This window comes from Globicephala melas, chromosome 4, assembly GCF_963455315.2.
Source record: "Globicephala melas chromosome 4, mGloMel1.2, whole genome shotgun sequence".
NCBI classification, from domain to species: domain Eukaryota; kingdom Metazoa; phylum Chordata; class Mammalia; order Artiodactyla; family Delphinidae; genus Globicephala; species Globicephala melas.
In genome coordinates, this window is record NC_083317.1 from 40,506,296 (window position 1) to 40,527,089 (window position 20,794).

The window sequence follows — 20,794 nt, forward strand, 5'->3', positions numbered from 1 at the left end:
AAGACCCTTGCTTACTTGGCACTTGGCTTCCAGTAACTTTTCTTTACCTCAACACAAGAAGATGACACATTTCTTATATGATGCCCCTACCTCATTATTATTTTTAATCTGTTCATTGGTGAGCTTTCCATAGGCTCGTGATTGAATTCATACACTCCAAAATCCATTAATTTAATTAAATATTTTAGATTCCTAATGAAATGACAAAAATAATATAAAATTTGGAAAAACTTCCTTGTAAATTCTGTTAACTAGGATGAGGACTTATTAACAGTCAATTAACTGAATGTGATTAAATAGGGAAATGAGAGAGAGCGATAAAAGAAAGACCCTCCAGTGCTATCCAGTAATACGCCACTCCCCCTACCAGCTTGTAACAATAGGGGCTGGAGGAAGTAGCAGGTGGTGGGGCATTTGGTATGTGACCAATCTCATTCTTGTTGGTGCTTCTTCAAAATGCACTAGGTGTGCAGCAGAACCAACAGAACAGGAATCGTGTTATACCTACATTAAGAATGGGATGTATGGCTCTGCATGAGAGCATTCCTTCCACTGAGAGAATGACTGTATGACCCAAACTAAATGCAGCCTGCCCCAATACCCAGAGGTCAGAAAGTTTTGTAAAGTTTTGTCTCCCACTGTAGCTTCCTCATAATTTACTGCCTCATGGGCCATTCATCTAACAAATCAAACTTATAAACTTTTACCTTCTCTGTTTGGGCTTGAAGGATTTGACAGAAACCTGTTTACCCATTAGTAAAAGAGCTCTCTGTTCTAAATACTCTAGGTAAAGATGAATAAAGAGACTAACACCAGTTACCATCAGTTACATGGTAAGATAAGACAGTTTTTAAAACAAGGATCAGTTATGTTCTTGCTGTGGTTGAGTCTATGGTATCTTCCATGAAACTGGAAGTGAAATTGTAAAGAAGGGACAACCTCAGGAATGTATGGAAGTAAAATATTGTATGGAGATGAAACTACTAAACTAAAAGTGTAGTGAAGGCGATCAACAGCAGATTAGCTCCAGGAAAATCCAAATCAGTGAAGGAAATAATTTTTAAAAATTAATTTTCAATTCATAATTACATACAGCTGTATCTTATTTTAGTTTTCAAGATAAAGAAAGATGCAGGACTCCTGTAGAACAAACAGGATTCTCACAAAGGAAAGAATAAAATCAGGTCTGCAGTGAACTTCTTCATTGTAACAAATGCCAGAATAAATAAATAATGTCTGGAGTTTTTAAAGGGAAAAATATTATTTAATAATACAGCTGCCAGGCCCTATAGTCTATGAGAGAAGGCAACAGAAATAAATAGTCCAAATACTTGGAAAACAAACCAGCTACATCTTTTATCAGGAAAACAAATAAAAGAAGTATGCCAGCTGATTTAGAAGTGATCAAAACAAAGAATTTACACAGAGTTGTTACAGAAAAAAAACAGGACTGACCTGAAGAAACAAGTAAAAATTAGCACACTATTGTTAATATCATTATTATGAAAATCCTATTAATATCAGAAATGATTCCAAGAAAAGAAAATACAAGTTTTAAATAAAAGCACACACACAGTAATCAGGAACTAAAATCTCAGATTATGTTATTGATTGGATGGAGGTAAGGAAGATAGGGAGGAATCAAGTATATTCTTGGGCATCTAAGCTGAAGTAACCACGTAGGGTAGTGCTATTCACTAAGTGAGCAGTGATCCTAGCAGGAAGAGGAGGATATAGAAAGAAGATAAGTTCCATTCTAGATGTAAGAGTTTTAAATATCTTTGGAATATCCAAGTACTGATGATGCACAATAATGTTTAGTTTCATGGGTCTATATATGTATCTTCCTAATTTGTTTCTTTTTAATCCAAGAACATGTATAATTTTTATTAATCAAGAGAAAAATAGATGTTATAAAGATTTTTGTTCACTTGTTTAATTTAGGGGAAAAAAAACAGAGACCCTGGAGTAGTCAACAAAATGCCAACCAGTAATTAAAAGCGTTACTGCTAGAGCTCTACAAATGTTTTAATGAGCCTACCTTTATCTCAGAGAAAACTCTATCCCCATCCTTTGGGGTCAGTGTATAAATCACAAAGATCTTTTTTGTTTAGACTAGAAGTTGGCCTTCCTTAAGCTTTTTTTCCTGGGACTTCACCCTATTTTTAAATCTGCTTGATCTTCCTTGGGGGAGTAGAGGAAGGAGATGGGAGGAGGCGAGGTAGGGGACATAAACTTCCAAACAGGAAGAGGCCCAAGGCTATCTTACTGCAATAGCATCGTAAAAGGAGCAAAAAATAGGGGCTTCCCTGGTGGCGCAGTGGTTGAGAGTCTGCCTGCCAATGCAGGGGGCATGGGTTCATGCCCCGGTCTGGGAAGATCCCACATGCTGCGGAGTGGCTGGGCCCGTGAGCCATGGCCGCTGAGCCTGCGCGTCCGGATCCTGTGCTCCGCAACGGGAGAGGCCACAACAGTGAGAGGCCCGTGTACAGCAAAAAAAAAAAAAAAAAAAAGGAGCAAAAAATAATCAGCAGTAAAACAACCAGCCACAATAGATCGTTATGCCCACCCTGTTGCACTGGGGCAAGTGTTGATCTCCCCTGAGAAGTTAGAGTATATATTCATCGTGGTCATAAGACCAGCACATCTCCCAGATTTTATTATTTGTAGCTAATAGGAATAAGTTTAGAACTATTAACATTCCACTGAAACCTTCTCAAAACTGGGATCACGTCCCCTCCTCCCTAGGCTACTTGGAAGAAATTTCCCAAATACTTAATTTGGCGGTTTTGAATACCAAAATTCCTCATCTTCGTATTCAAAACCACCTTTGTATTGCTGGTTAAAAGGTTTTTAAATATAACCATATCAGCTTAAGAACAAGACATAAGTGAGAAGCAGTTTCAAAATTGTGTTCCCATATTTTCTGCTTGAATAGAAGCTCTCCTGTCTCTGCACAACTCCATCTTGACTGCATATGACTTGCCCCACCTAAGTTTTTCCACTGTTACAAAGCACTAATCTATATTCTGTCTGTGGTTTGATAGTCTCTCCAACTACGACATTTGGTGGGCAAAGACTAACTTTCATCCCTTTGTTTCCAACACTTAGTAGTCTAAGTCCCCTAAGGGGGACTGGTATGTCTGCCAGTACAAAGGAAGGATAAATAAGTCCATAGACATTTCCATCTGATGTCTAGCCATTTCTTACTTAAAAAAAAAAGTTCTATTTAGAGATGTATTATCCTTGCTGAACTCTTAAAAAATAAGAAACAATGAGGTGTATTGTCTGAAGCTGTTTACTTCATGGTCCATTGGTTACCACTGTGTACAATAAGATGGGAGAGACATCAATAAATGTATTCATGGGATGAAACCATCAAATGTTTACTTGTAGATTATACTTTGACGATGTGTAGGAAAAAAGAGAAACTAAAGTATGTTTAATTGTGAGAAAAGTATAAGAGAAAAGATTTCACTATCTATGAAAGAAACATGTTTGACAAGTGTGCCACATATTTAGCACTGGGAGTAAGAGGGATTGATGTTAAAATTAAAGTTGCAGATTCTGAAATCATTTTGTAAAGATTGTATTCCTTAGATAAATCTTGTGTTGAAATGGGTAAAAGCTTTGATATTTTTCCTCTGGCATTTATCTTGAAATTATTACTCATGGTTAATAATTCTTATATATCACCGCCTCAGAAATGTTTTCACTTTCTCTGTGTTTTTTTTAATAATCTGTTTGAGTAGGAAACACTTTACTTTGGTTCAACTGTTGAAGTTCTACAGTCACTTTGAAGAGATAAAAGACCCAGAATTATTTCAAGCATAAAATATATAATAAATAAACTTGAGATAGTTAAGCTCAAGGGACCAAGAGCAAGCCTCCAAAAGATAGGGCTGTCAACATCAGTAAGTTGCATATCTCAGGAAAGGCGGGTATACCTGGGCATATGGAAGAGCAGTCATCTCAAAAGAGATGAACATTGATAGTTATTCACACCATAGTATCCAACATAAATGAAGATCTTAATATCCTGAGTATCTTGCAATCTGTGTTGTCAGGAGCAGACATATACGTGCCTTTAAAGTCAGTGATAGGACTTAACTTTGAAATTAGTTCTAAAAGCATATCAGGATCACTGAGGCACTCATTATTCACTGAAAGCTGATTCTGTAGAGTGTCTTTAATACATAATAATTAGAATTATCAACATATTAGTGCTTGAAGTAGTTTATATTTTCCCAGATAAAATATTAGCTCATAGAAAATTTAGCTGTAAAGAACTGTAGAGGATATTAAGTCCAATCTAATTTTTTAATAAATGATGAAACCAAAGACCAGAGAGATTCATTAATTCATTCATTCAACAATGTTTACTGACGCTTAAGTAACTTGTTCAATTTGTAGCATAGCCCGTATTGTGACCTGTTCTCTTCACTGACTCCAGTACTCTTTCTGCTGAGTTATATTTTACATTTAGCTCTCTGTGTAGGAAACTGTGCTCAAATAAATCTTGCATATACTTTAATTCTGCTTCAGGGTCTATCTTAGAGGCTAGAACTGTAACAATAGCACTTCTCTGTTGGCCATAATATCTCATTACTTATTTAAAAATATTGATAGTAGGGCACGGTTGTGCTTTTATTAGCATGGCAACCACCAATTAATTTTGAAATTTGATTATACTCTCAGTTGATAGTTTTACTGTATTTATGATTGGCTTCCGCTTCAGAAAAAAACTGATTGCTAATTTAAGTAACATTTACATTGTTACCTAAAATTTTTTAAATATAATAATGCAATCAGGTTTATTACAGGAGACAGTTACTCGTATTTAAATATTTGTTTTTTTCAAAAGGCCCAAAAGAGGTATCTTAAATAGTTCACTAAGTACGTGATTCTAGTTATTTTAAAAAATCAAATATGTGTAATTTATGTGCATTAATGCATTTTTATAATTTTAAGACTGAGAGTCACTTTAGAAATTATTTAATCCAATAATCCCTTATTTTATAGATCAGAAAATTAAGCTCCAGTGGAGTTGAGGTTTATAGAAGCAGAAAAAGGGCCTAAATCCTGTTCTCAACCCAGCATTCTTTCCAGTATTCCCTAATCTATTATATGAAATGATGTAACCATGTGTTTGCAATAATGTATATGTCAAAAGAATAGGTTTAAAGCAACGTTTTTATTTATACTACCATCTTAAATGCTTCATGGTCTTAACATTTTAAAGCCTTTTCAAGACCACCTTATCCGGGAGAGGGAAGAAGAAGAAACTTTAGTTTGGTTACCTGAATGATAGCAGATGAAGGCATCAACTAGAGTGCAAATTATAGAAATGGCAAGGAAGAAGCAGATCAGGAGATGTTGAAGAAAACTGCCATGACATTACGATCAATAGAAGCAGATGAGTTTTATATTTAATTCCAAACACAAACATAAAAACAAATAATACCTAAAACCAAGAATCCCCAGACTTCTGATATAATACTCATCGAGATTTTTTTTTTAAGTTTGAGCACATATCCCCAATATATGTATATTTGTTATTTATGTACGTGCACTAATACTATAATACATTATAAAACACAAAAATACATAGTAAAATATTTTAACAGTGTGAGACTTTAATGACATCAGTATGACTGAATGTGCTTTTATTTTTGAAAAATTTTTAACAGTTCACATAGTACTTCAAAGTCTGATTTTTTAAGTTCAGTTTGCTTTGATACTTGGTTTTAATAGTTGTCGTAGGTGAAAAAGATACCTTTGGTAGATCCAAATGGAAAAATTTTTTTTTCTAAATGTTGATACTCAGTTTTAAATGCCTTCCACCAAATTTATAATTTTTTTAATAAAAAATTTGCAATTTTGCAACTTTTTGCAAATTTGCAATTTTTTGTTGCAATTTGACTGCTGAATTTCTATTGTTTCTGAAATCAATCATTGTTTTCTTGAATAGCAACCATTTTTTAAACAAAATAACTCATTTAAATGCTCCAAATGAAGAATTTTTTTTTTAGAATTTTATTTATTTTTTTTTATACAGCAGGTTCTTATTGAAGGATTGTTTTAAACAGAAAATTCTAGTTTAAGTTTTTTAATGGCATAGATACAAGCATTATAGGTGATACCGATTTTGGGCAACAACAATCACGTAATGATGTAAATACGTCCAAACATCCATTTTAAATGATTTTCTCCTTAAGAACTTTCTTTTACAAAGCAGTAACTTTTTCACTGTATACTATTCTCTTTATATGAGCAAACTCAGAATGTTTATGTTTTCAAAAACATAGGTAGATACTTCTTAGGAACTTATCACAGAAATGAACAGCAAATTTGTGAGAACTGTCTTTTTGTAAATGAAAACTGCATAACATCTTTGAATTTTACCACTTTTAAAGTGCTTTGCCATAAGATAATCGATGAAAATATAATAATAAAAGATATCATGAGCATTCTCATTTCAAAGTATTATAAAGATTTTACTGTATTTTAAGGCTTTGTTTTTATAAATTAACCACATTGAATACCTTTTGTATTTTTGCTTTGATTTACTGCAGTAGCTTGCTTATGAATGAATTTGACATGTGGTATTTTATACTTTTCTTCTGGAATCTGCATTTCATTCAAAATAAGACAGATATTCCATAGTGCTTCTACTTACACAGATTTCTATAAATTCCTATTTTGATTTAAAAAGTTATTTATTATTGCAAATACGTCTTCTCTGATATACCTTTCCTTTTCTGACTGTTTGAAGAAGCTTTTAACTACCTAGGAAGTAAGATGGCAACACCTAATTAGTAATGCAAGGCCTTCCTCCTATATTATGAGTACCAGAAGAGTGGAGTGGTACAGATTTTCAGTACTGCAGGAGAAAGAATTATTATGGATTGAGGTGGCTAGTGGAGGCTTCTCTGTGGAAAAATAGTTAAGAAAGGATTTAGATAGGTTTACCAAAAGTTGTAAGAGAAAGAGAATGATACGAGAAAAGGCATAGGCAAGAAAGGACAAGATAAGTTTGGGAGACATGGAAGAGACCAGGATGGAGAAAAGGAGTCATGATGTGCAATAATAGGTGAGTGAGTAGGTACGTAAATCCAGAGGTCCTTAAATATGAAGTCGGGGCATTAAGAACCTTTATCCTATGATAAGCGAAAGGGTTAAGATCAAGTTTGTGTGATGTCCAGAACACTGACCTGCAGCTTCACAGACATGTTGTGGTGGCCAACTCTAAAGTGGCAGCAGGTGCAGGGAAGAAACATCTTCTGGAACTAAATGGATTCTAAAAGAAGAGTGAGGTAGTTATGTTTTCTCTCTGCCTTTGGCAAAAACACAAGATTGAATGTAAGTTTCTGAGGAAATTGTATTTAGCACAGTGCAGTGGGTAAATAAAGGATGAGGTTAATACACAGGTCCAAATTTAATTAAGTAAACATTCTAAAAAAACACAATATGAATATACTCTAGAAAAGATAAGTTGTAAATTCTGTAGTGATTTAAGTGTTTCCTTTTCACTTGGGAGGCTTTTAAATTGAATATCATCCAAAAAAGCCACCATACTATTTAAGGAAAAATAAGCCAGAAGATACTTAGAAACTTTTCTTTCATCCTGTGTCTTTTTAAGTAGACAAAAGTGAAATCTTTCTTTCATCTCTATTTCCTATCCAGAGTTATTTCCCCATAGAAGTGGCCTCCAAAATATGGTGCACTTAACGAGTGCACGCACACAAAAAACAAAACTTTCATTTATAATTTTTATATTAGAAAGATGAATTTAAGCTAATTTACTAATCTTTAATAGAAGGATTGGTAGGAGTACAGGTATATAATTTACAGTATAAACATTTATGAAAGTGCACTCCAAATGTAGGAGGGATTGGGTTTGCCAAAAAGTTCATTCAGTTTTTTCTGTAAGATGGCTCTAGTAGCTAGTAGTGCTTAGTTGTCTTTAACTTCATTTGGAACAATTTTGTTAGATTGTATTCTGACAGCTCTCATATCATCGTGTGTTAAAAAAAAAAAAACTTATCAAAATTGGTGAATTTCTGTATAGCCATTTTAATATTGAAGATGGAAGAAAAAAGCAACATTTTTGGCATATTATGCTTTATTATTTCAAGAGAGGTAAAAATGCAACTGAAACGTGAAAAAAAATTTGTGCAGTATATGGAGAAGGTGCTGTGACTGATCAAATGTGTCAAAAGTGGTTTGTGAAGTTTTGTGCTGGCAGTTTCTCGCTGGATGATGCTCCGTGGTCAGGTAGGCCAGTTGAAGTTGATAGCGATCAAATTGAGACATTAATTGAAAACAATCAATGTTATACCACGTGGGAGATAGCCGACATACTCAAAATATCCAAATCAAGTGCTGAAGATCATTTGCACCAGCTTGGTTATGTTCATCGCTTTGATGTTTGGGTTCCACATAAGTTAAGCAAAAAAACCCTTCTTGACCGTATTTCAACATACAATTCTCTACTTAAACGTAATTAAAATGTTCTGTTTTTAAAACAAATTGTGACGGGCGATGAAAAGTGGATACTATACAATAATGTGGAACGGAAGAGATTGTGGGGCAAGTGAAATGAACCAGCACCAACCAAACCAAAGGCCGGTCTTCATCCAAAGAAGGTGATGTTGTGTATATGGTGGGATTGGAAGGGAGTCTTCTATTATGAGCTCCTTCTGGAAAACCAAACGATTAATTCCAACAAGTACTGCTACCAGTTAGACCAACTGAAAGCAGCACTCGACAGAAAGCATCCAGAAAGTCAACAGAAACACATAATCTTCCATCAGGTTAATGCAAGACCGCATGTTTCTTTGATGACCAGGCAAAAACTGTTACAGTGGCTGGGAAGTTCTGACTCATCCGATGTATTCACCAGGCATTTCACCTTCGGATTTCCATTTATTTAGGTCTTTACAAAATTCTCTTAATGGAAAAAATTTCAATTCCATGGAAGACTATAAAAGGCACCTGGAACAGTTCTTTGCTCAAAAAGATAAAAAGTTTGGGAAGATGGAATTATGAAGTTGCCTGAAAAATGGCAGAAGGTAGTGGAACAAAATGGTAAATAAAGTTCTTGGTGAAAATGAAAAATTTGTCTTATTTTTACTTTAAAACCGAAGGAACTTTTTGGCCAACCCAATACAATCAAAAAGTATGCTAGAGTTGACTGTGGGGTAGGGATTGTTAAATATACAGATTGTCAGGGTTTTCTCCTAGAAACCTTGATTCAGTAGGTTTGAATTGGGTTCTGGGAATCACTTTTTAACAGGACCTCCAAGTGTTTCTTATTTTCAGCCAAGTTTAAGAAATTAGCAATAGACCTATTTCCCCGTATCTTGACTTTAGGCCCAAGTCCAGTTCTGGGTCCCACAGCACTAATGGCTGTATGATTGGTGCCTCACCTATCCTAACACAGCTAGAAAGAAAGATTGTCCAAGAGCTCAGCAGCAGAGCTAAAGCCTAATCAGTGATTCATGGGCTGGCATCCAGCTCACCTTATTTCTTATGCTTTGCCTGGACCAAAAGCCAGCTTACGGTAGTTTAATTTGTATGGGCAGCAATATGTATGTCTAGAGTAATTTAGGAGTTTGTTTACCTTGAGGTTTGAAATCGATGATTATTTTTAACCATGAAGTCATTGCCACAGATCATTACTATGTTCCATGTGTTAAAAAATCATGGCTGATCAATAACTTTATACCATATTTTTATGAGTGCTATAATATGCTGACACATGGAAATGTAGAAATTAATTTTATGCTAAGGCAGTTGGGTGTCCTAAAATGAAATATTTATTCAGAATCTTAAAAAATAGAAAAAAAATATCTAACATTAAATACTTATGCATTGTCCTAAGCACTTTTCAATACTGTGTATTATTTAATCCTCACAACAATCCTATGAAGTAGGTGTTTTTAGTATCCGTTTTATAGAGGAGTTAACTGAAGGAGCAGAGAGGTTAAGTAACTTGCCCATTTGGTTATAGGGTTTTTGTTTGCTTGCTTGCTCATTTTAATTTGGGAATTCCCTAAGTAACTTTTAGAAGATACTTACTTTCATGTTTTGACTTAATGATCCTTTGGCTTCTTTGAATGATTCTTCATCTTGAAACTTGATTCCTTCTACTGCCTTGTTCTCTTATAAAACAAAACCTCTTTCATGTATTTTAACAATGAATGAAAAGTGGCATATAGATATCACTTTGGAAAGTTGAAACGATGAAAGAGCATGACAATTTAATAAAAGCACAGTGTTCACTGCCACTTTGAATATGTAGCCTAATGATTCATCTGATAAATAAAATTTGTAAATATATATGGTTTTATCCTGAAGCTTCGCTTTATAACTGTTACTAAGTTTTTCATGTCTGAGGGATTTTTTTTAGCACAGAAAGAAATTCTGACAGTTGCTTGTATTTTAATTGATGTGCAGTTTATTCCAGTTTTTAGCATTGCCAATTTCAATATCTAGTTTTTTCTTAAGGCCTTAAGCTCAATTTATGCATTAAAAAATAAATCTATCCATACCTTCACTAGGCCTTCAGTTAATCTTTTTAAATTATCAAATTAAATTCCATGAAACATTTTAAAAAATACCTAACAAAGTATATAATGAATCAAAGCATCATAATCAAATGATTAAATCTTGTAAATCTAAGTCTAATAAATTTATAAATTCAGTAAACCAAGTTCTCCTAAATATTAAACATTGTTCACAAACTTGTTACATATTTCGTATTTTAATCACAAGTCTGAGATACCAGATTCTCTAAAAACATTTCAAATATCTTTTTTAAAAAAGTCCTCCAAAATGCATAGACAAATTATCAGTTAATGCCCAACTTATCAATAGTATCTTTATCTTAAGCCTAATGCAAAGTCTTCATATTATAGCCTGGATTCATTCCTTCAGCCTGTCATTTCTCATCCCAAGACTATAAATCTACTTACACAACAAAGTGGAATAGAATTTCCATCTTCCAGCCTTCTGCTACACCTAAGATTCTACATTTGGGATCAGTGACAGAGACCTGTACCTACCTGCCAACCAGAATCTGCATTGGACAGGGACCTCTCTATTACCTTCTTATTGTTAGGCCTGCCATTGTTAACAGAGACTTTATGAACTCTCACATAACTGAACGTACACGTTTTACATTTTTGCAACCTGGTTCTTTTCCTAGGAATGATGCATCCTGTAAGTTTTTCCATTAGGTTTTGCAGCCTGGTTCTTTTCCTAGAAATGATGCATCCCATATGTTTTTCCCTTAGGTTACACTTCATCCCTGTTATAATGGGATTTTCTAAGTCCAATTATGTACAAACTGTGTAACCTTTGGCATTAAAGCCTATTTGTGTACTAATGGGGTTTTGACACCCTAATTAGGTTACTAAAGCAACCCTTTCTCTTCTGTAGTTTAACAGCTGCCTCACTGACCATCAGTCATTTTATTGACAATGATGATCAAGTTTAGTTTTTAACCCCTTTAAATTCACAAAGCCAAAATGATTTTTCTCTCCTAGGAATGCCAGAATCACCTCCGCAGATATGGAAATGTGAATCTGGAACTGGTGACTCGAATCATTAGAGATGGTGGCCCATGGGAAGATCCAGTGTTGCAAGCTGTTCTAAAAGCCCAGCCAGCATCTCAGGAGATAGGTACTTCAGGAGACTCAAACTCTAAACCAACATTTGTGAGAAGCAAATACAATTTCATTTTCTAACTAGAGCAGTAATAGTGATTTTTCTTTATTTTATAATACTGAATAAGAGTAATGTATTTTCACATGAAGTGTGTCTAATTTGTTACATTAACCCAGCCCAAGAGTGACTTGACATAAGATTAGGTACAATTATTTCTAGTAATTTCCTATTAAAATGGGAATTCAGAGTGTTAACATATTTAGTATCCCCATGCTTTTTACAGAGTTTGTTTTCACTTCAGTTATGTTTTTTAAAATCTATTTAAGTAGGAACACCCTTTAAAACAAACAAACAAACAAAAAAACACCCTCCTTAAGCACATGGAATCTCCCTTATACAGGAAACTGTGAAGGATGGAACTCCTTCAGCTTTTGTTTTGATGTACACTACCATATATCCTACACCTAGCCAGTGCTCAGTATAAATATTTGTTTACTGAATGAATGACCACATGATGAATGCATAACTGAATGAGTGACTAATAAGTAAATTTCGATTCCAAATACTCTGAAGCAGTATTTCCCAAACTTCATTCATTAACAGAAGTTAAGTTTTGTTTCATCCCCTTACCACCTGCATACCTTTTGGACATCACTTCCTCTCCAACCTAGATACACAGTGGTTCCTGTGAGCCAAAATCTGCTTTTGAAGGCAGGAAGCTCTGTCAACTATTTCTAGTTAATTCTTTTTAAAAAAACATTTGCCATATTATTCCTGAGCCCCAGAACATTTGGGTCACCAAAACATAGAATGTAAGCTCAGCAGTAGTGAATAAGCACAAAAGTGTGGACACATTTGAGAGCATGGAGAGAGCCTATGGAGTGCAATTATAACATGGCCAAAGGGAAAGACAAGACCTGCCAGCTGGAACCATTCAGATATTGGTCTGGTGAGAAGACGTTTCACACCACCAATTGCCTGTGCAGGTTAGGATCTTTCCATTTGTCCCAGGTAAAGGAGTGGGGTGGGTTGTGATTAGAACTGAATGGAGAAGGGGCTATGATTCTAGGGCTTAGGAGCAAGCTGACCCCAGATACAAGTGTAGAGGACTAGAAGAGATGTTAGAGAAGATGAAAAAAGAGATAAGACCAGGAGAAGCAGTGGTGGAATGAGATGGGAGGTAGGACAAGACTAGAAGGAAAGAGCTAAGGTATATGTGACAATGGTGTGGTATAAATATAAAGGATACAAAGGAGAGTAGCACTTGATGTGAGGGTCTTGGAAAGGAATAAAAAGAAAAGAAAAAAACTGAAGAGGGAGGCAGTAGTTAGATCAGAGGAGGAAGAGTCGGCTCATTGAGGAAAAGTATGAACCATCAAATATAGGGAAGGCAAGGGTGACAGCCTTGAAGGAATCTCTGAGGAAACTGGAGAATGTGGCCAGAGGGGACAGGAGCTAGGCAAAGACAGAATCATAGGGAATGAGAACAGGGGAGGAGAGTTTGGGGTTTTAGGGTAGCTTTTAGGCTCCTTTCAGTAGGAGCTAGAACAAACCTGTTGCTTGTTGGTGTGAGGGCTGATGGCCTCAATATATACAGTTTATAATATGTATATAGTCCTTTCATATATATTCCTTTTATACTTACACTAGCATACCTCACTTTGGGAAAAGCTGCTCTAGAACCTCATTAATGTAGATGACTGTACTCTAGTTGGTGATCATCAGGGTAAAGATCAGTCTGAAGTTTATCTTTGCATCAACTATACAAAATCATTGTCTGCTTAGCTTATAGTGTAAACAGAATTGCAAGGCAAATGTTGAAGCCCAAATAAAACATTATTCATAGGCATTTCAGAAACTACTGATTAAACATATATAACTAATTAAAAGATTTTTGGATTTGAAATCATGAAATATGGGTTCCGGTTCCTGCTCTGCCACTTATTTAATTAATTCTTTGTCCTTGGGCAAGTCATTTGACCTCTCTGAGACTCAGTTTTGTGATCTGTAAAACAAGTATTAATATTATACCTGTCATGAGGTTGTTGTTAGGTCTAAATGAACTTTTATAGATAAAGGCTTTTATATATTTTAAAATTGTGTAAAAGCAAGTATTAATTAGTAATTATCCTTAGTGACACATGGGCATATATTAATAAGCAGTCCTGTTTGGCACTACTTGTAACTTAATTTTTTTGTTTGAAAGTAATAAAATATATTTCTTTTATGATGGAACTTTTTCATTAATTCAGATTACATTTCTCTAGAATTAATCTGAATTAATATGGTTTAATGGCAAATTACAATTTAGCCTTTTAATCTTATAGGAATGAAAATACTGGTCAGTAAGAAGATAAAGTATGTAATCTTAGACTAGAAAGAAATTTGAAACATATTTTAACATTAGTGAACACAAAAAAAGAATATTTCTTTTTTTGTTTTGTTTCTTAAATTTTGCTTACTTTTTAGACTGAGAAAGAATCAGCAAATATTTCTTGGACACAGTTTTGGTGTCTCTTACTTCCATTTTTCCAATCATTTAACTGAACATTCCTTTCACAAATAAACTCCTAATAAGAAAAATACTATTTAATTAAATAGTTGATTTAATTAGATACCACATGTTAGCGCTAAGGTGTCAAAGAACAAAGTTTGAGACAGTCTTTTCATGAGAGTAATAAGAGTCTGTTTTCTTTTTAATATAGTGAACAAATATTTAAGTTCTGAAAATCCACTATTCTTTGAACTACGTGCCAGATATCTAATTGCTTGTGAACGCATACCTGAAGCAATGGCTCTCATTAAATGTTGTATAAATCACCCAGAAATCAGTAAAGACTTGTACTTCCATCAAGCACTCTTCACATGTCTGTTTATGTCACCTGTAGAAGATCACCTATTCCGGGAGGTATTGTTTGAGATTATGTTTGCCTATTACCATTTTAACCTTACCAAAAAAAAAAAAAAAAAAAAGTAGCCCATTCTTGTTAAATTCCTTTTACAGTAATATCAAAGGTTTTAAAATTACATTATCTAGATGTTCCCTTTGGCACCATTCTTTAAGCTCATATTGAATTAGAGTCTGATATTAACAAATGATGAAATTAAAATTTTTGTTGATAAGCATTATTCATGTTGAGTGAGCTTCTGGTGTGACAGAGGTTAAATAAAAACCGAGAAGCATTATGATTTTGCATTTTAAATAAAATCGTAAGAAATTAAATGCATATGTTTGTTATTTTGGGTTTTTTTTTAAGATGAAAGAACCTTTTTCGAATATGGACCCTACATACCGACAAGCTGTGGACATTGAGATTAAAAGTAGTCATTGTAAACTGTAGGTTCTATGTAGTGAAACTATGAAAACATGAAAATATCTCTGTACAATTCATCATTGTCTTTGTAGAAGAAAACTAGAAATCTAATTTCTTCTGAATGCTTAATTTAAACATTTATTACACCTATCTTTCTAGATATTTTTAATGATACAAACTGGTTTTTCTTTTTCTCTTATAGCATTTACTGAAAACTGATTGTAAGAGTGGAATTGATATCATCTGTAACACTGAAAAAGAAGGCAAGACTATGTTAGCCTTGCAACTCTGTGAATCCTTTCTTATTCCACAGCTCCAGAATGGGGATATGTACTGTATCTGGTAAGTGTTCCTAATATAGAAATTGAAATGGTGAGATGGGGTACAGAAGGAGAATTGGTTAGCAGAATTTGCACTTTATATATTTTTTTAAAGTTATGTGAAAATGTTAAGCCACTTTTCCCCCCACATTTATTGTGCAAAAAACGATAGGTTGTAAGACCTATCGTAAGGATTAAAAAAGAAAATGATCATGTACCAGTAATTGATAGTGTTGATATTTAAGGAATGTGTTACAATAAAATAGTTATGTTTTAAATTAAATTTAGAGTGTTATTTTTAAATTTTTTTAAGAGTTCATTTTTCGGAGCAGTTTTAAGTTTTACAACAAAATTGAGAGGGAGGTACAGGCATTCCCTATATATTCCCTGCCCCCACAAAGGCATTTCCTCCCCCATTATCAAGATCACTCACCAAATGGTACATTTTTTACTAAGAATGAACCTACATTGACACAATTACCCAGAGTCCACAGTTTACCTTTAGGGTTCACTCTTGGTGTTAATTTTCTATGGGTTTGGACAAATATATAGTGACATATATCCATCACTATAATATCATACAGAGTATGCCCTAAAAATCCTCTGTGCTCTGCCTATTCATCTCTCCGTCCCACCCCTGCCACCACCTCTGGAAACAACTGATTTTTTTTTTTTTTTTTTTTTTTACTATCTCCATAGTTCTGCCTTTTCCAAAATATCATATAGTTGGAATCATACAGCATGTAGCCTTTTCAGATTGGCCTTTTTCACTTAGTAATATGCATTTAAGGTTCCTCTGCATCTTTTCATAGCTTGATAGCTCATTTCTTTTTAGTGCTGAATAATATTCCATTGCCTGGATGTACCACAGTTTATTTATCCATCATCTACTAAAGGACATCTTGGTTGCCTCCAAGATTTGGCAGTTATGAATAAAGCTGCTATAAACATCTGTGTGCAGGTTTATGTGTGGACATAAATTTTCACCTCCTTTGGGTAAATACCAAGGAGCACGATTGCTGGAACGTATGGTAAGAGTATGTTTAGTTTTGTAAGAACCTGCCAAACTGTCTTCCAGAGTGGCTGTACCATTTTTCATTTCCACCAGCAGTGTTTGAGATTTCCTGTTGCTCCACATCCTCACCAGCATTTGTTATTCGTGTCCCAGATTTTGGCCATTCTAATAGATGTGTAGTGGTATCTCATTTTAATTTGCATTCCCCTGATGACATATGATGTGGAGCATCTTTTCATATGCTTATTTGCTATCTGTATATCTTCTTTGGTGAGGTGTCTGTTAAGGTCTTTGGCCCATTTTTTAATTGGGTTGTTTGTTTTCTTATTGTCGAGTTTTAAGAGTTCTTTGTATATTATGGATAACAGTCCTTTATTGGATGAGTCTTTTACAAATATTTTCTCCCAGTCTGCGGCTTGTCTTTTAATTCTCTTGATATTGTCTTTCACAGAGAAGTTTTCAATCTTAATGAAGTCCAGCTTATCAATTATTTCTTTCATGGATCATGTCTTTGGTGTTATATCTAAAAAGGCATCAACATACGCAAGGTCATCTAGGTATTCTCCTATGTTATCTTCTAGGAGTTTTGTAGTTCTGTGTTTTCTGTTTAGATCATGATCCATTTTTAGTTAATTTTTGTGAAGGGTGTAAGGTCTGTGTTTAGACTCTTTTTTTTTTTTAATGTGGATGTCTAGTTGTTCTAGCACCATTTCTTGAAAAGACTATCTTTGCTCCATTGTATTGCCTTTGCTCCTTTGTCAAAGAACAGTTGACTATATTTATGTGGGTCTATTTCTAGCTCTCTGTTCTCTTCCATTGATCTATGTGTCTCTTCTTTCATCAGTACAACTCTGTCTTCATTATGTTAGTTTATATTAAGTCCTGAAGTCGGGTAGTATCATTCCTCCAAATTTGTTCTTCTTCAGTATTGTATTAGCTATTCTGGGTCTTTTGTTTCTCCACATAAACAGTTTGTCCATATCCATAAAATAACCTGCTGGGATTTAGATTGGGATTGAATCTGTAGATTAAGTTGAGAAAAACTAATAACTTGACAATATTGAGCCCTCCTGTCCATGAACATGGAATATATCTCCATTTATTTAGTCCTTTGATTTCATTCATCAGAGTTTTGTAGTTTTCCTCATGTAGGTCTTATACATATTTTGCTAGATTTTTTCCTCATGTAGATCTTATACATATTTTGCTAGAGTTATACCTAAGTAACTCATTTTGGGGACACTAATATAAATGGTATTGTGTGACTATTAGTTATTGTAAGCATTTTTAAAACCAGTTAAAAATTATTAGCAGAAAAAAAATTATTAGAATATTATGAAGCATCAAATTTATCTAGCAATCATGTAATTTAGAATGTGGTTTGAGAGTATTTTTAGTACCAACCCTTAAGTGCTATTAGATGAAATCATGAATAATAATTAGAAAAGATTCTAATAACTTCTGCCTCCCCTACCCCAGTACACACACACACACACACACACACACACACACACACACACACAAAAGAAAAAAACCCTACCACTTTGACATGTCATTAATTCTTAAGAGAAAACTAGGTTTCATGTGCCTAACATCATAATATGAAATGATATGGGCTATAAACATTTTTTAATAAATGCTTTCAAATTTTAAGTTCTTAGATACTTAAAACAATAGCTTGAAGGGGGTTTAAAGATAAACTTATTTAATATATTATAGATTTTATAGATTAAAATCTTCAGATTCAGAGATAGAGTCAAATAGCTAATTAATAGAACTGGGTCTAGAAACTAGTGGATTTTGTCTTCTATGGGACTGTACTCTTAGAATATACAAATTTTTATTCAGAAGTTTACCATGTAAATTGAAATCACAAATAGAGTGGAGGATCAGGAGACAATGGTAAGACATACACTTCTAAATAGTTTTCAAAGTATTATCATTTCTTGATATGCAGTTATTTTGAAACAGGATATAGTCATTACTATTATAGTATATCTTTTCCTATGGTGATAGGAATGTTCTCTACCCTTGGCTATATTAAACTATTTAAACAGAATATCCATTGTTTTCATTTTAACACACTCATAAGTAAACTGGAATCAAGTATAAACAAACCAAAAAGGACCAGGAAAACATTTTATTTTCTTCTTCTCTTGGCTGACCAATTTCTACTCTTTAGGGAAGAACTTTAAAAATAGAACAGTGCCTATCTTTCCTGCTCCTGGCCACAGTCACCTTCTAAGAATAGAAGCTGGGTGTGTGACTCCCAGCTGCCTAACTGAAAAGGAATCTTTAGCCTGCTTCTTTGTCCTTCCTTCTGAGTAGGCTGAGTTCTGATCGCCTGCCCTCTTATTTCTTCTACCTTTCTCCTTTATATTTCTGAGTGCTGGGGTCCGAAAAAAGTTGATTTTCATGGTAACTTCAAGAGCAGGATTCTTTCCAGCTTATAAGGTCTGTGTTGTCTGTTTCATCTTGGTCTTCAGATTACTCTTCATCTCCCCTCTCTGAGGACAAAACCTGATCACAGTCCAGTTTTGCTCTGTCTCAAGCCAATGAAGCAAGCTACTAATCCAGTTCTCTCACCATCGATAATAAGAATATTATAATAATAGCAGCTGCTTATATTTGCTGAGTGCTTCCATTAGTCTATGCTTTGTATATGCATTATCTCATTTACTCCAGCAATCTTATGGGGTAGATAATATGCCCAAACCATTCAACTAGTAAATAATGATTCAAACCCAGGCAGTCTCTGCTACTAAACATTAATTACTATAAAATGGGTATAGTATGAAAAAAAATCTATGTGGTAAGGGTGGCTATAGACCTTGTTATAGTCTCTCTGCAACTAGATAACTTGGAGGTTATATTAGCAGTTAGCTACCTGGGAAATGTGTTCGTACACCAAATCAGTGCTGTGTTGTTTCTTTTTTAAGGACCCTTTTTTGGAAAGGAAAACATAAGCTTCATTAAACTTGCCCTTTCATCTTCACAAAGAATACTATCTGAGCAATTTATTAAACATCAGTATATACCAGACATTTCACCTAGGTGTTTTCACTTATCTCTCTTAATTCTTTTTATGTATAAGAAAACTGTGGATAAAAGAGAGAAAAGCCACACAGCTAGTAACAAAATGGAGTTGGAATTTATACTAGTCAGTTTCCAAGTGATAACATCCTATGTCTAACTAGTTCAGGGAGAAGGTAGTATTTATTGAATGTATACTGGGGTATGACGTGAGCCACAAAAAGGGCAGGGTTATAGGTGATCCTCAAAGATAATTGCTAACAGGGACGTTGAGATTGCTGGGGTTTTTTAGAAGTATCTCTGTTCTGCCATTTGGCTTCAGTCTTTCCTGTTGCAGACCAGAAGAATGCCAACAGTCCCCAGGCTTCATAGTTTAGAGCTGAAAACATTCCAGGGATTCTGACTTAATTGGGGTCAGTTTCCCATTCCTGAATTAATATTTTAAGGAGAGTGAGGAGGGTCACTTAGGAGGCACGGCCACTGAGGTTCCAGCCCTGTGTATTCGGGCTATTCTTAGAAAATGGTGGTTCACTGTGAACTGGGGAGTACCATCTCAGTTGGCATGTAATGCCCTATTGAAATGTAGGTCTCTTATTCCCAATCTCCTGTTCTTCTTCACTACCTCCACTATATAATGTGTCATTGAGAAGATTTACAATGTATTAATAGTTGGGGAAACAGGACTTATAAACAAGGAAGTATATGAAAGGCATTAAACCAGTAAGAGAGATAAGATCTGTTCTGAAGTAGTTATCACTTTAAGTTTGGGGTATTCATGAAAATTTTCATGAAGAAGAGGCACTTGATATGGACTCTGAAAGATAAGCTTATCTTAGAAATAAATATTTTCCAAGTAGAGCAATCAGCACAACAAAAAGTGAGAATAAATGAAGCACATTAACTGACACTGAGGAAACCAACTTAGGAGAATGCCCAGGATTCAAATCCTGATCCTTCTGACACCAAAGCCCATGTTTCTGTTGCTTTTAACACAAGGCATATTGAACAAGTCCTAAATGAAATAATCTGGGAGGCTGGAAGCAGATCAGTTTAGCAACCCCTATAGAAGTACATATGGAAAATTAAAGGGCCTAACGTGGTAGCATTGAGAAAGAATGATATAACTGTGGGCAAAAATATAATAAAAATATAAAGACTATGAAAAACAAGCAGGTTAGAACCAGACAGGTTAGAGAAATGTTTAGTGTCATTGGTCTAGGAAAAGGTAATCAATTTTGCAGGAATTTGATTTGTTCTAAATGGATTAAAGTGATAGAAACCAATCTAAGTTGAAATATCCAGTTACGGAAAGTGGGAAAGAAGTCAGAGCTAGAGATTTGGGAACATGGCGTGAAACCTGGTGAGCTTTCCAAAGGAATATGTGTGCCAAAAAAAAGTGAGTGGTGGACGAAAGCTTAGGAACACCCACACAGCTTGTG

At 34.5% G+C, this 20,794-nt stretch overlaps 1 protein-coding gene across 5 annotated transcripts in view; it reads left to right on the forward strand.

Moving 5' to 3' along the window:
• ZNF654 (zinc finger protein 654) overlaps positions 1-20,794 on the forward strand; it is a 94,251-nt gene that overhangs the window by 62,779 nt on the left and 10,678 nt on the right. For 2 of the 5 annotated variants that reach the window (XM_030860967.2, XM_030860968.2), the window contains exons 4-6: positions 11,553-11,688; positions 14,379-14,581; positions 15,190-15,329. In XM_030860967.2, the coding sequence (XP_030716827.2) occupies positions 11,553-11,688; positions 14,379-14,581; positions 15,190-15,329 (479 nt within the window). Of the gene's footprint in view, positions 1-11,552; positions 11,689-14,378; positions 14,582-15,189; positions 15,330-16,773; positions 16,880-20,794 lie in introns of those variants that run through there. The other 3 variants (XM_060297936.1, XM_030860971.2, XM_030860969.2) reach the window with 3 other exon arrangements.